The sequence below is a fragment of the Schistocerca gregaria genome, chromosome 1, assembly GCF_023897955.1.
Source record: "Schistocerca gregaria isolate iqSchGreg1 chromosome 1, iqSchGreg1.2, whole genome shotgun sequence".
Classification (NCBI taxonomy): Eukaryota; Metazoa; Arthropoda; class Insecta; order Orthoptera; family Acrididae; genus Schistocerca; species Schistocerca gregaria.
Window position 1 is genome coordinate 534,110,788 of NC_064920.1, and position 14,358 is coordinate 534,125,145.

The 14,358-nt window shown below is 44.4% G+C and overlaps 1 protein-coding gene across 1 annotated transcript in view; it reads right to left on the minus strand.

Moving 5' to 3' along the window:
- LOC126358740 (ionotropic receptor 21a) overlaps positions 1-14,358 on the minus strand; it is a 227,825-nt gene that overhangs the window by 56,512 nt on the left and 156,955 nt on the right. Inside the window, exon 8 of the mRNA XM_050007578.1 lies at positions 9,962-10,154. Within this exon, the coding sequence (XP_049863535.1) occupies positions 9,962-10,154 (193 nt within the window). The remainder of the gene's footprint in view (positions 1-9,961; positions 10,155-14,358) is intronic.

The window sequence follows — 14,358 nt, forward strand, 5'->3', positions numbered from 1 at the left end:
ACTGGGTGTTCAGATATGCGTGAGTTCTTTCGTTGTCATGATGAAGGAGAAGTTCGTTTGCATTTGTCCGACGATGAATACGCTGATGTCGTTTCTTCAATTCCCTGAAGGTATCAGAGTGCACTTCAATGTTGACCTTTACACCATGAGGGAGGGTATCAAAGAGATTAGCACCTTCGGAGTTCCAGAGCACCGTCGCCATCACTATCGGGTAAGGTGTGGCTTTCCACTTCTCCTTACATTGCAGGAGGCATAGGTGTGTGCGGCCGGGCGGCACACGAGAGATCGGACAGGTTTTCGCATCCCTCACACAACGACTCACTGCCAGTCTTCATAGAAAATTTGCAAGCGCATATATATATACGATTCTCTGGCTTTCCGCCAAAAGAAATTCAATGACAGCCTTTGCTTGGAAAGTACCTTCATTACAGAACCTATTTGAAGGCTACGTATAGCGCCGCCGTCTATCGGAACCTCGAGAAACTACTGGTGCAAAACCAGGAATTTTCCACGGTGCTGCACAACAAATTCCGCATTTTTTCAACCGAAACTGGCCGAGACGAAAATTGTGTTGCATTAATTATTGAACGCCCTCGTATTTCGACACTAAATCTACACTACAGGCCATTAAAATTGCTACACCACGAAGATGTCGTGCTACAGATGCGAAATTTAACCAAACAGGAAGAAGATGCTGTGATATACAAATGATTAGCTTTTCAGAGCATTCACACAAGGTTGGCGCCGGTGGCGACACCTACAACGTGCTGAAATGAGGAAAGTTTCCAACCGATAATCTCATACACAAACAGAAGTTGACTGGCGTTGCTTGGTGAAATGTTGTTGTGATGCCTCATGTAAGGAGGAGAAATGCGTACCATCACGTTTCCGACTTTAATAGAGGTCGGATTGTAGCCTATCGCGATTGCGGTTTATCGTATCGTGACATTGCTGTTCGCGTTGGTCGAGATCCAATGACTGTTAAGAGAATATGGCAATAAGGAACGCCGTGCCGGATCACAACGGCCTCGTATCACTAGCAGTCGAGATGACAGGCATCTTATCCGCATGGCTGTAACGGATGGTGCAGCCACGTCTCGATCCTTGAGTCAACAGATAGGGGCATTTGCAAGACAACAACCATCTGCAAGAACAGTGCGACGACGTTTGCAACAGCATGGAATATCAATTAGGAGACTATGACTGCGGCTATCCTTGACGCTGCATCACAGACAGGAGCGCCTACGATGGTGTACTCAACGATGAACCTGGTCCACGAATAGCAAAACGTCATTTTTTCGGATGAATCCAGGTTCTGTTTACAGCATGATGATGGTCGCATACGTGTTTGGCGACATAGCGGTGAACGCACATTGGAAGGGTGTATTCGTCATCGCCATAGTAGCGTATCACCCGGCGTCATGGTATGGGGTGCCATTGGTTACACGTCTCGGTCACCTATTGTTCGCATTGACGGCACTTCGAACAGTGGACGTCACATTTCAGGTGTGTTACGACCCGTGGCTCTACCCTTCATTCAAACCCTGCGAAACCCTACATTTCAGCAGGGAAAATGCACGACCGCCTGTTGCAGGTCCTGTACGGGCCTTTCTGGCTACAGGAAAAGTTCGATTGCTGCCCTGGCCAGCACATTCTCCAGATATCTCACCAATTGAAAACGTCTGGTCAATGGTGGCAAAGCAACTGGCTCGTCACAATACGCTAGTCACTACTCTTGATGAACTGTGGTGTTGAAGCTGCATAGGAAGCTGTACCTGTACACACCATCCAAGCTCTGTTTGACTCAGTGCACAGGCGTATCAAACCCGTTATTACGGCCAGAGGTGGTTGTTCTGGGTACTGATTTCTCAGGATCTATGCACCCAAATTGCGTGAAAATGTAATCACATGTCAATCTATTATAATATATTTGTCCAATGAATACACGTTTATCATCTACATTTCTTCTTGGAGTAGCAATTTTATTGGCCAGTAGTGTATGTGGTCGACCGTTGTCGTCTTGTTAGAGAAACAAGAGATTAATGCCCCGTCGACGACGTGATCACTAGACATGGCTCACACGGCAGAGGGGTTGAAGGAAATTGGCTGTATCGTTTCTAAAGGAACCATACTGGCATTTGCCTTAAATGGTTTAGGGGAATGTTTTAAGAACTGACATATTGTCCAATGGAAGCAATCGTCTTTATAAATGTTTATATTATAATTTATCACGTCTAGATCCATTAATTAATATAATACAATATTCATATCATCAGCTCTAGCAATTGCCATCTCCAGGTGCTATAATTAAGTCACAAACTGTTCCGTCATCATGTATACCCTCAAGTTGTGTCCATGTTGCACATCAAGAAATAGTTCTCCGAGGGTCTAAACATATGGAACAGATCAGTTCTATAAGGAGGCCGTTTGCGAGCTTAGCAGGGAAGTTTCTACAGCGTAGTCGAGACAAACTTGACAGCATGTGAGCCCGTCGATTAGCTTTGGACGACGATGTGCACGGCTGGGTACAGTCACGGTTCCGTATGAAGCCGCAGGCATTTTTCCACGAAGGCACTGACCGTCTTGCCTCACAGAGGGATAAATGTATTAATATTTATGGCGATTACTTTTGAAATTATAAACAGGTTACTTACCTTTTTCCATCTGTCTCTTTTTAATTTGATTGTCTCTTTAGGTACTCGCAGGACACTCCGTTTGCAGATCCCACCCGCACATCCAAACTGCCTTGTAGTGAAATATGGACAGTTTTACCTCTAATCAAATATTAGTTGGATTTTTGTCATCAATTGCTATTATTTTTTGTTGATATATTTTTCCTACACACTTTCAGTTTCCAAACATTTTTATGATGTTTGAAAGACAGATCGTGATGGTTTTTCACGATAAAAATATCTTCCAGTATATAATCCTACGACTGCTTTTAACGGTTCGATCACTTTCGTTATAAACGAAAATCATATTCACTGTTTCGTCAAATGTTTGTTCGGTGCGAACACTAAGACTCACATAAATTACAATACGGAATTTTGTTCGAATTTTCAAAGCCAAACGAAGGACGTGAAGTGAACAAATGCGAAACAAACTGACCAGCGATAGGTCAAGTTTTGCAAATAAGGCTTCATTTACTTGAAAGTGATAAGGATAATTAGGAATTAGTGATTTGACGAAAATTTTAATCCTAATTTTCATAGGCAAACGAAGAGTGGGAAATGGAGAAATGGGGTATCATATTGACCAGCGTCAGGTCCAGTTTTAAAAGAAAATGATTAATAATTTTTTAGCGCGCAGCTCGTGGTCGTGCGGTAGCGTTCTCGCTTCCCGCGCCCGGGTTCCCGGATTCGATTCCTGGCGGGATCAGGGATTTTCTCTGCCTCGTGATGGCTGGGTTTGGTGTGATGTCCTTAGGTTAGTTAGGTTTAAGTAGTTGGAAGTTCTAGGGGACTGATAACCATAGATGTTAAGTCCCATAGTGCTCAGAGCCATTTGAACCATTTGATTAATTCTTTGAAAGTAATCATGGCAATGAAAATAACTTTGTTACTGAGCTGAGTGAAAATTGAAATATTTCACAGACTGCTGCTGCCAGTATCAAAAAGTTTATCTCTTCAAGGCGCATAAAAAGATACATTTATGTCATATTTCGTAGTGATAAAAAGACTTCAGTTGAATCAAGCACTCAATATAGGGCATCTCGTGAACTGCAGCCATCAGTTAGAGATATGAGTTTTTAAAAATTTTTGGCTTTGGACATAAAAGTTACATTGGTGTAATATATAACTGTCAAAATAATTTCCTCCGAATCAGGTGCTAAATTCAGCTCATTTCTAACACACGCTAGAAAGTAGATGTGTCAGTAAGATTATGCTTTCTGAAAAAAAAACTTGAAAAAAAAAAGATGTCGGTTAAATAATTTTGTGAAACGATTTGTCTAAAATGAGAAATAAAACAGATCACAGAAACATTTGCTGCGCCTTTGAGTTGTACTCGAAATCGTGTACAGCAAATGAGGTGCATAAAATATTTCTTTAATCTATTTTATTTCTCTTTTTAGTAAAGCCATTTGACAGAACTTTTGACATATTTTTTTCGACTACCGTATACTTTTTGAAAGCCTGAATAGCTTCATGAGTGTTTTGTCTGATCGCTACAACAGCAGAGCAAAAGGCACATGGGCTTCAAGTGCACAGGTAATCACTCGAACCGTACCTGAGTCACGTGTTCGCTTTACATTTAGTAAAAGCGTTTGTGGTATCTCTCCTCTGGACGACGGGGTAATGAATAGTTTGAGACGCTTTTGTAATATCTGTGTATTTTTCCTTCTCCATTGTCCCTATCGGGTATTAGCAATTAGCAAATTTAACTTACGAATACGTTGGCCAAAGACCAAATTATTCTGTCTCCCTCTTTCTGAAGACGGAGACAACGAGAAAAGATACTGAATTCTTGTAAGCCATTCAAACAGACAGGGTGCATTCGCTAACTCGTCCGCCATTAGCAGTAACCTAATGAACGGAAATTATAATCCGCCATTATGAGCAAACATATGGGTATAGACCCCGCCCGGTTAGCCGTGCGATCTAACGCACTGGTTTCCTGACGGGAAGGCGTGCTGGTCCCCGGCACGTAGCCGTCCGGCGGATTAGTGTCGAGGTCCGGTGTGCTGGCCAGTCCGTGGACGGTTTTTAGGCGGTTTTCCATCTGCCTCTGCGAACGCGGGCTGGTTCCCCTCCTTATTCTGCCTCAGTTACGCTATGTTGGCGATTGCTGCGCTAATATTGTCTCCACGTACGCGTACATCATAATTACCGCGCAAACATTGGGATTACACTCGTCTGGTGTGAGACGTTCCCGGGTGAAAGGGGGGGGGGGGGGGGGGCGAGGGCGGGCTGTCCACTGGGGCAGAACCGTACAATAACCCTGGGTTCGGTGTGGGGTGGCGATGGGGTGAGTGGACAGCTGTATCCTGTTGTAGGCTTGTATTCTACTGAGGCTACAGCGGGGACGAAGCCTCTCCGTCGTTTCTAGGTCCCCAGTTCAATATAATACCATACAGTACAATGGGTACGGTGTCGTATGTAATATTAATATTCAGACGGAATTATAAATATCCAGTGGCATACTTGTGAGGAAAGATATACATGGTGTTTCAAAAATACTTGACAAACTTTGGAGACAGTTCCTTACACTAAAACAAGTAAAAAAAGTCTAGTAAACGTGAGCTCTAAAACGCATAAATGATGAAACTATGACCGCTTTTTCAGTAAACGAGAGGTGTTCACAGTAGCGAATATGAACAAAAGCTCATACCTCTTAAGGTACACCTTTCCATCCCATGTATACTATAGTTATATCTAAGTGACTACTCTGCAATTCACCCTCAAACGCTTCGTAGAAGGTTTATTGAACGACTTCCAAATATTCTCTACCATTCCACTCTCTAACAGCGCGAGGGAAAAACAAACGCTTAAATCTTTCCGTGCAAGCTCTGATTTCTCTTACTTCATTACAATTATTTCTCCCTATGTAGGTGGGTGTCAGCAAAATATTTTCGCATTCGGAGGAGAACGTTGGAAATTGATATTTCGTCAAAAGACCTCGCAGGCAACGGCCTTGCCGCAGTGGCTACACCGGTTCCCGTGAGATAACCGAAGTTAAGCGCTGTCGGGCGTGGTCGACACTTGGATGGGTGACCATCCAGGCCGCCATGCGCTGTTGCCATTTATCGGGGTGCACTCATCCTCGTGATGCCAATTGAGCAGCTACTCGACCGAATAGTAGCGGCATCGGTCAAGATTACCATCATAACGACCGGGAGAGCAGCGTGCTGACCCCACGCCCCTCCTATCCGCACCCTCCCTGAGGATGACACGGCGGTGGAATGGTCCCTATAGGCCACTCGTGGCCTGAAGACGGAGGACAAAAGACCTCGACGCAATGAAAAACACCATTGTTTTAATGACAGCTACCGCCAACTCGAGTATCACATCCGTCACACACTCGCCCACTATTTCGCAGTAGTACAAAACGAGCTGCCCTTCTTTGAACTTTTACGATGTCCTCCGTCAATCCTGTCAGATAAAGATCCCGTATCGCACGGTAATACTCCAGCAGAGGACGGAGAAGTGTAGTGTAGGCTGTCTCTTTACTATACATTTTTTCTTTGTTTTCGCATTTCTGAAACACCCTGTATAACAACGGCAATCATTAAAATACACTCCTGTGCCTTATGTACATTATTATCCGCATTCAGATTTCTGATTCACACTCTTAGTCTAGCGTACATAAATTTCTTAATATTCCTCGTCTCAAACCAGAGAAATAAAGGGTACGTGGCGGTACAAAATGAAAATCTTTTAAGGGTTAGAATTAAAACACCTATACAATGAGACGCAAAGAAAGAAGGAATATTATACTGTAATATTTTTAGTATTTAATAAAGTATCACACTTGTTATGTTATGAGAGCGCTCTCGAAAGCCCTGTGAAATGTCATAGGAAAAAAATATGTAGTTCGATTAAAAAAAAAAAAGAGGTTGTCTTCATACGGCAGCTATAAGAGTAAAAAGGTAATTGTGGCTGTCAAAAATTTAGCAATACTATCAGCTTTTACTTAACGAAAACCGCTCGTCAATATACACTAACTGCCAAAAAGAGAGAAGCAAGTACAAGACGTGGTCGGATGTTAATCTGACACGTACACACCATCAACGGGTGTGTAAATAATTAGAGTTGCAATTCTCTGGGATAGGTAGAAAGGCCTCGAGAGGGCGTTAATGTTACTCATGTTTATTAGTGTTGTCACCAGGCATGGTAGGGTGTAGAAGGTATCAACAGCGTCACATGTTGAGTGATCACTGTGAAGAACACAGATATGCGGCGTAATCGTGTGAGACAAGGTTATCAGCACCTGTCACAGTTTGAAAGGGGTCTCAATGTGGATTTCCATATCGCTGGCTGGTCGAACCATGCAGTATATAGGTTATGGGGTATTCTTATGTGACAGTGACCCGGTGATGGACTGCATGGGAACGTGAGAGCAGACATATTTATCGTCAAGGTTCCGCTCGACCACGTTTGGTCATCCAAGGGAAGATCGTCGCACCAAGAAGATCTTAACTCCTTCACATCTGCACCTGCCATACGAGAACAAGTAATGGACTCCTTGAAACATTCTGTGAAATCCCGCACATTTGATAGGAGACTAACAACAGCCAAACTACGGAATACATGTTTAAGCAGCCGTTAACCCGACAACACAAACAGCTTGACCGGGAAACATGGACTGCTGGTCAGTGGCGTCGCATTATCTTCAGCGATCAACCGCGATTCTGCATTATGTCGGATGATCTGCGTCAGCGAGTACGGAGGCGACATGGGTGGAGCTCCTTCCAATGTTTTGGAAAGGCAAGGTGGTGTTAGACATGTCGTCATGGAGTGGGGAGCCATCAGGTGCGACTTCATTCAGGTCATGGCTGGTACTGAGTGAGGGAACTCTGGCTGCACAGCCATACGCCATGGACATCCTGCACCTCCATATGCTACCTTCCCATGCGACAGTATCATGCTGCCACTTTTTAACAGGAGATTGGTCGGCCACAAGTGGCAGAAGCCTCTGAGAGCTGTGTGCATGATGTTGAGCTATTCCCATGGTCAACAAGATCCCCAGATCCGTCCTGGATGGGACGTGTGTGCGGCCAGTTCGGACGTCAACTTCAGGTCAGTATTGAGAATACCAAGGACACGTTACAGCAGTTTTGGGCCAACTTGCCTCAGGGGAGTGTAGAACCCTTCACAACAGGTTTAGAGCATGCATCCAGGCTAGAGGAAGAGTATAGCGTCATACTGGCAATTGGGCTCATATTGGCTAGCTAAACTTGACTGGACTTTGCAATCACTGCAATAACATCACTTACCGTATCAACCCACAAAGTTTCATTTCGTTACCTCCTCTACTTCTGGGTGCTTCGCTTTTTTTCAGGCACTTCATTTACTCTTTCTAAATGTGTTTGTTGTAGAATTTCCTAAGTATGACTTGTAAATTATCGACGAGAATTTGTTCTGTACTGTTTCGATATGGGATCTATATTTCTCAATGTATCTTAATTTCTTAACATCAGTGAGTCACCCTGTATATATGTTGGCCAAAGGCGTTGCAGCAGTGATAACACCGGTTCCCGTTAGCTAACCCAAGTTCAGTGCTGTGTTGCTTGGCTAGCACTTGGATCGAACACTATTGGAAGCGGGGTGCACTCAGCCCTTGTGAGGACAATTGAGGAGCTGCTTGACTGAGGAGTTGCAGCTATTGTCACGAAAACTGACAACGGGCAGGAGAGCAGTGTGGTGATCGCGTGTCCCTTTGTATCCTCATCCAGTGATGCCTATCGACTGAGGACGAAGGGGTGGTCGGTCGGTACTGTTGGGTCTTCTAAGGTCTGTTCGGATGGAGTATATAGGCTGCGTTGAATAAAAGAGTGCTTTATACTTGACGGTATGTCTAGTCAAACTGTGATCCCTGTTGGCATAATGATGGAAAACACTGCTTGCACCACTTCATATTTTATCAGTGATGACGGGTTTGGATTTGATCAGCTGGTCATCATCAGATCTAAAGTGCGCGTCATTTATGACGGCGGTCGAGTTTAGATCCGTTCTGCGCATTTGACGTCACAAAACACAGTCAGCCGATGAACAGAGATCGACGTTGCCAGAGCTCGACTGCAGTGGAGAGCACGGACGAGTGTCTTCAGTTTTAGAAACGTTCAGTCATAAATAAAGTAACTGAACAAAAGCTATGTCTTAATACAGACATTCTATAAAAGAAAGTTTGGAGAAAGCATTCTTTATACCAACGGCTTCATGTTCTATTAAATAATTAAACCAAACAAGTAATAAGCCTCCTAATTCAGGCGATAGCAAGGAAATTTATTCTCACCAACCGCTCTTTCGCAATAAAGAAGAGCGGTAATTGTTTATTTCCTATTGTACTTCGACGAAACGTGAGTAATTCATAGTCATACCAACAGTGTCTGTCGGTATTTTGCGTGACTTTTTAAAGTACGCCAGGAACTCTGTTGAACGACGAGCTGCGTTAGCATAAATGGTAAAGTGTTTGGCTGCTAAGTAAAAGGTTCTGAGCTGAAATTTTGTTCGGTGCTTAATATTTTCTTTATTTAAAAACAATATCGAAGTGTCTTACTTCACGAATTTTATTCGTTTGAGTGTAATTTTTTGAAATTTCTAGTGGGAAGTAAAATCCACCATAAGGAGAGTATACGCTATGGACTTTTACCTCTGCAAACTCTTCAAAATTTCGTGCAATGGTTTACTACATTTAATGCTGCAGAATAACTGCGTTGAACATCGAAACAAAATTAAGTCATTTATGGGGCGAAGGTAGCAGTCAGGAAGATGTGTAAAAATCAAATTTTTGGGCCAAATAGTTATTGTCAAATCGAATGATAAGTGTGTCAAAGCAGTGGGAACACCATGTGTCTGCACAGGCGAGCAGTGCAGTGATGACAAAATCGCGCACAGGGCTGAATGCGGGGAGCACGTCTCTGAGGCAGCGAAAGGGTTAATGCGGCCGTGATTGCTTTACTTCATAAACTGCGCGCTCCCCCCTAGACGTAAGTTTGCTAATTATACTGCACTATGGCGCAGCTTCTCTTGGCGCGTGCAACTGGCAACGCAGCCATCTGGGCGGGCATGCGCGAGCCGCCAAGATAATAGAATTGAACTATGGTGCCACAAAGGGCAGTTCGTCAGTAGAAATCATTTTTATTTTACTTCTTACCACTTGCAGCACCAGATCTGAAGATGATCTACTGATCTGAATTGGTCATCACTGATATATGACAGTGATCCAGACAGTGCTTTTGAGTCATTAAAAGAGCGCTACATATTGAGCTCAGACGAGAGGATAGTTTGTAGGTGGCGCTGACCTGACGCTGTAGTTGGTCCTGATGATGAAGTCGAGCAGCGCCCTCGGCCCCAGGAAGGCGTAGGAGCGACGCCAGCTGGAGGTGACGTTGAGCAGCGCCGAGTGCACGTCGGGCAGCAGCTCGACGCGCTCCAGCACGCGGTTCATGGCCGCGTCCGACGAGTTGTGGAACCAGCGCTCCCAGCCGCCCTCTCCTGCACCCACATCCCGCTGGTGTAGACCTATAGGTGCGTCCGGATCACGTCGACTGCCTACGGCTTTACAAATGGTGCTTGGGGAAAACGAACATTCGCCACAAGGGAATCGTGGACTGGTTTCATTCAAATGTAATCACCACTGGGAGACTAGACGATCAATTACTGTAACTACGCGGTCGGCCACTGACCGATCCACAGCTTCATACGCTCTTGCACTTCCTCATCCAACTGTAGGTTAAGTAAAAATGTGGGTGAGCCAGTTAGAAACTTAGAAAGAGAATTGCAGCGGGGCCAGCTTTAGGGGAGCACAGGTGTCGTGCTTTATGAAATACAACATAACCATCACAATGTTGCGAGATAGGCCTGCCTGTAGCTGTGCGGAAATATTTAACGCAGAAACAAGGTGTCACAAGCGTTTCCAATCTGGCGGCTGGCAAAGTGTTTAATGCAGAGGCAAAAGGCGTAGCACAGACCAAACACGTGCAGCTATGAGGAATACCCTGGTCTTCTGAACTAATACCGCTCTGTCAGCATCTCAGCTCTACCACCATGGGGGCCGTGTCGCCTGGCCCCAGTATGGGAAGCTGATGAGGACCTTAGCTTGCAGGTACGCCAGGGCAGCCTAGCTGTTCAATCCTGGAGCTGCCGGGGCAGTGGATCACTGCCCACTACGTCTCTGATCAACCGTATACCGACACCGTGGGGAGCGGGGCGAGAATCGTGCTCTCACAGCGAGAGGCCTTGCGTGGGCAGTTCAGCACTGAAAAACGCAAGCCCAGTTAAGCAGCAGCGCCGTCTTATGCGCTGCTTTCCGACGAGAAGAAGGGCGGACTGCTCTCTGAACTGCAGACCAGCCTGACACATACATTTTTATTTCTCGTTTAACTATTTCTCTTTTCTGTTATTAATATTGCTTTGAGTTGATTTTACCACTGCTACATAACAATTAGATGAAATTTCTAGCTTGTCACTGACTGCAGATGCACTATCTCTTCAACGAGGCACTGATGGCCTCGCTGTTTCTATGTATAGGCCATTTAACCCAGCCCCCTTCCCACAAAAAAATCCAAAACTATCAGTATTTAGAACGCAGCAAACAGTTTAAAATATCCAGAATGAGATTTTCACTCTGCAGCGGAGTGTGCGCTGATACGAAACTTCTTGGCAGATTAAAACTGTGTGCCCGACCGAGACTCGAACTCGGGACCTTTGCCTTTCGCGGTCAAGTGCTCTACCAACTGAGCTACCGAAGCACGACTCACGTCCGGTACTCACAGCTTTACTTCTGCCAGTATCCGTCTCCTACCTTCCAAACTTTACAGGTTTATAAAGAAATAAGGACAGTTGGTATAAGTCTCGACAATGTAAATGTTGGTAATGTAGAAGTTTTGAAAGGACCTGTTACCTTTGTTGGGTGCACGTTGTACTTGACTCTTACTGGAGTTTCTGAGAAGAGTGGAGGTGGATGGTTTACATGTGCCATTGTTCGTTCTACGTCTGCTAACTTGCCTGGTTTGGAAGGTAGGAGACGGATATTGGCAGAAGTCAAGCTGTGAGTACCGGACGTGAGTCGTGCTTCGGTAGCTCAGTTGGTAGAGCACTTGCCCGCGAAAGGCAAAGGTCCCGAGTTCGAGTCTCGGTCAGGCACACAGTTTTAATCTGCCAGGAAGTTTCAGTTTAAAATATTCTTAACGTTAACAGTTTAATACATTTTTACGTAAACAGAAGCTACATATCACGTAACGGTGTCAAATTCCTTTCGTTCCTAACAGTTACTCAAAGATAGCAAAATATGATATTTGCCAACGGTTAGCATTCTCTTACAGCTCTAGTAAAAGCTTTCAGCGTTGTCTGAAATACTATCATTAGGTTTATGAAGAAGACAGGGATAAAACATACACTACTGGCCATTAAAATTGCTACACCAAGAAGAAATGCAGATTTTAAACAGGTATTCATTAGGCAAATATATTACACTAGAACTGACATGTGATTACATTTTCATGCAATTTGGGTGCATAGATCCTGAGAAATTAGTACCCAGAACAACCACCTCTGGCCGTAATAGCGGCATTGATAAGTCTGAGCATTGAGTCAAACAGAGTTTGGATGGCTGCCCATGCAGCTTCAACACGATACCATAGTTCATCAAGAGTAGTGAATGGCGTATTGTGACAAGCCATTTGTTCGACCACCATTGACCAGACGTCTTCAATTGATGAGAGATCTGGAGAATGTGCTGACCAGGGCAGCAGTCGAACATTTTCTGTATCCTGAAAGGCCTGTACAGGACCTACAACATGCGGTTGTGCATTATCCTGCCTAAATGTAGGGTTTCGCAGGGATCGAATGAAGGGTAGAGCCACGGGTGGTAACACACCTGAAATGTGACGTCCACTGTTCAAAGTGCCGTCAATGCGAACAATAGGTGACCGAGACGTGTAACCAATGGCACCCCATACTATGACGCCGGGTGATATGTCAGTATGGCGATGACGAATACACCCTTCCAATATGCGTTCACCGCGATGTCGCCAAACAAGGATGCGACCATTATGATGCTGTAAACAGAATCTGGATCCATCCGAAAAAATGACGTTTTGCCATTCGTGCACCCACGTTCGTCGTTGGTTACACCATCGCAAGCGCTCCTGTCTTTGATGCAGGGTCAAGGGTAACCGCAGCCATGGTCACCGAGCTGATAGTCCATGCTGTTGCAAACGCCGTCGTACTGTTCGTTCAGATGGTTGTTGTCTTGCAAACGTCCCCATCTGTTGACTCAGGGGTCGAGACGTGGCTGCACGATCCGTTACAGCCATGCGGATAAGATGTCTGTCATCTCGACTGCTAGTGACGCCAGGCCGTTGAGATCCAGCACGGCGTTTCGTATTACCCTCCTGAACCCACCGATTCCATATTCTGCTAACAGACATTGGATCTCGACCAACGCGAGTAGCAATGTCGCGATACGATAAACCGCAATCGCGATAGACTACAATCCAATCTTTATCAAAGTCGGAAACGTGATGGTCGCATTTCTCCTCCTTACACGAGGCATCACAACAACGTTTCACCAGGCAACGCCGGTCGACTGTTGTTTGTGTATGAGAAATCGGTTGGAAACTTTCCTCATGTCAGCACGTTGTAGGTGTCGCCACCGGCGCCAACCTTGTGTTAATGCCCGGAAAAGCTAATCATTTGCGTATCACAGGATCTTCTTCCTGTAGTTTACATTTCGAGTCTGTAGCACGTCATCTTCGTGGTGTAACAATTTTAATGGCCAGTAGTGTAGGAGCGAGAGGGAGGTAGTAGTTAAGGGGAAAGTTAAATATGGTTAACGCCTGTCCCAAATGTTTTGTATCTCTTCACAGAGCAAGATGTAAGTGACAATCAAGATAAATTTCAAAAAGGAATTAAGGCTCAGGGAGAGGAAGTGAAGACATTAATGTCTGCTCTTGTCACTGAAATTCTGTCACAGATGGGAAAATACTTGTAAGATTAATTGAATAACACTCTAGATTGTGTTTTGGAAAAGATTTTAAGATGAATACAAATAAAAGTAGAACAATGGTAATGGAATGTAGTTGTGTTACGGCAAGTAACACTGGGGCGCTCTAAGGCAACTAACTGAGAAGGCATGGGAATTCAGTGCAGATGTCCACATATTATTTCTAGATTGCTAAAAGGTATACGATAGCGCAAACCGCTAAACATTCCTAAATATAGCGAAGGAATTTGAAATACCGTCGAAGTTAATCAGATTACTTAGTTTCGGATAAAGACGCCTGAAACTTTTAAGACGTTCACTGGAGTGTGAGAAAGTGACGCCAGTTCACCTATTTTGTTTAACCTCGTTTTAGGGAAGATCGACAGAGAATTTACTAAAACTAACCCACAAGGTATCCTAGTACAGGAGGTGAATATTAAGTCTTGCCTACACAGATGATGAAGCACTAATACTTAGTTCCAAAGCAGAATTAATAATAATGATAAAAATTATTAGATAGTCACTGAGAAAACAGGATTATGTGTTAATGAAGAAAAGACGGATTATCGGTCACAAGTAAGAAAATCCGAAGTGATGCACATTTGGCTGTAGATGGGTTAACTTTCGAGACAGGTAACAGCTTCAAGTATTTGGGGAGTCTTTTTAGAAACTACAATAGAATGCATGTAGAAAGAGATTCCCATCTATCAGCAA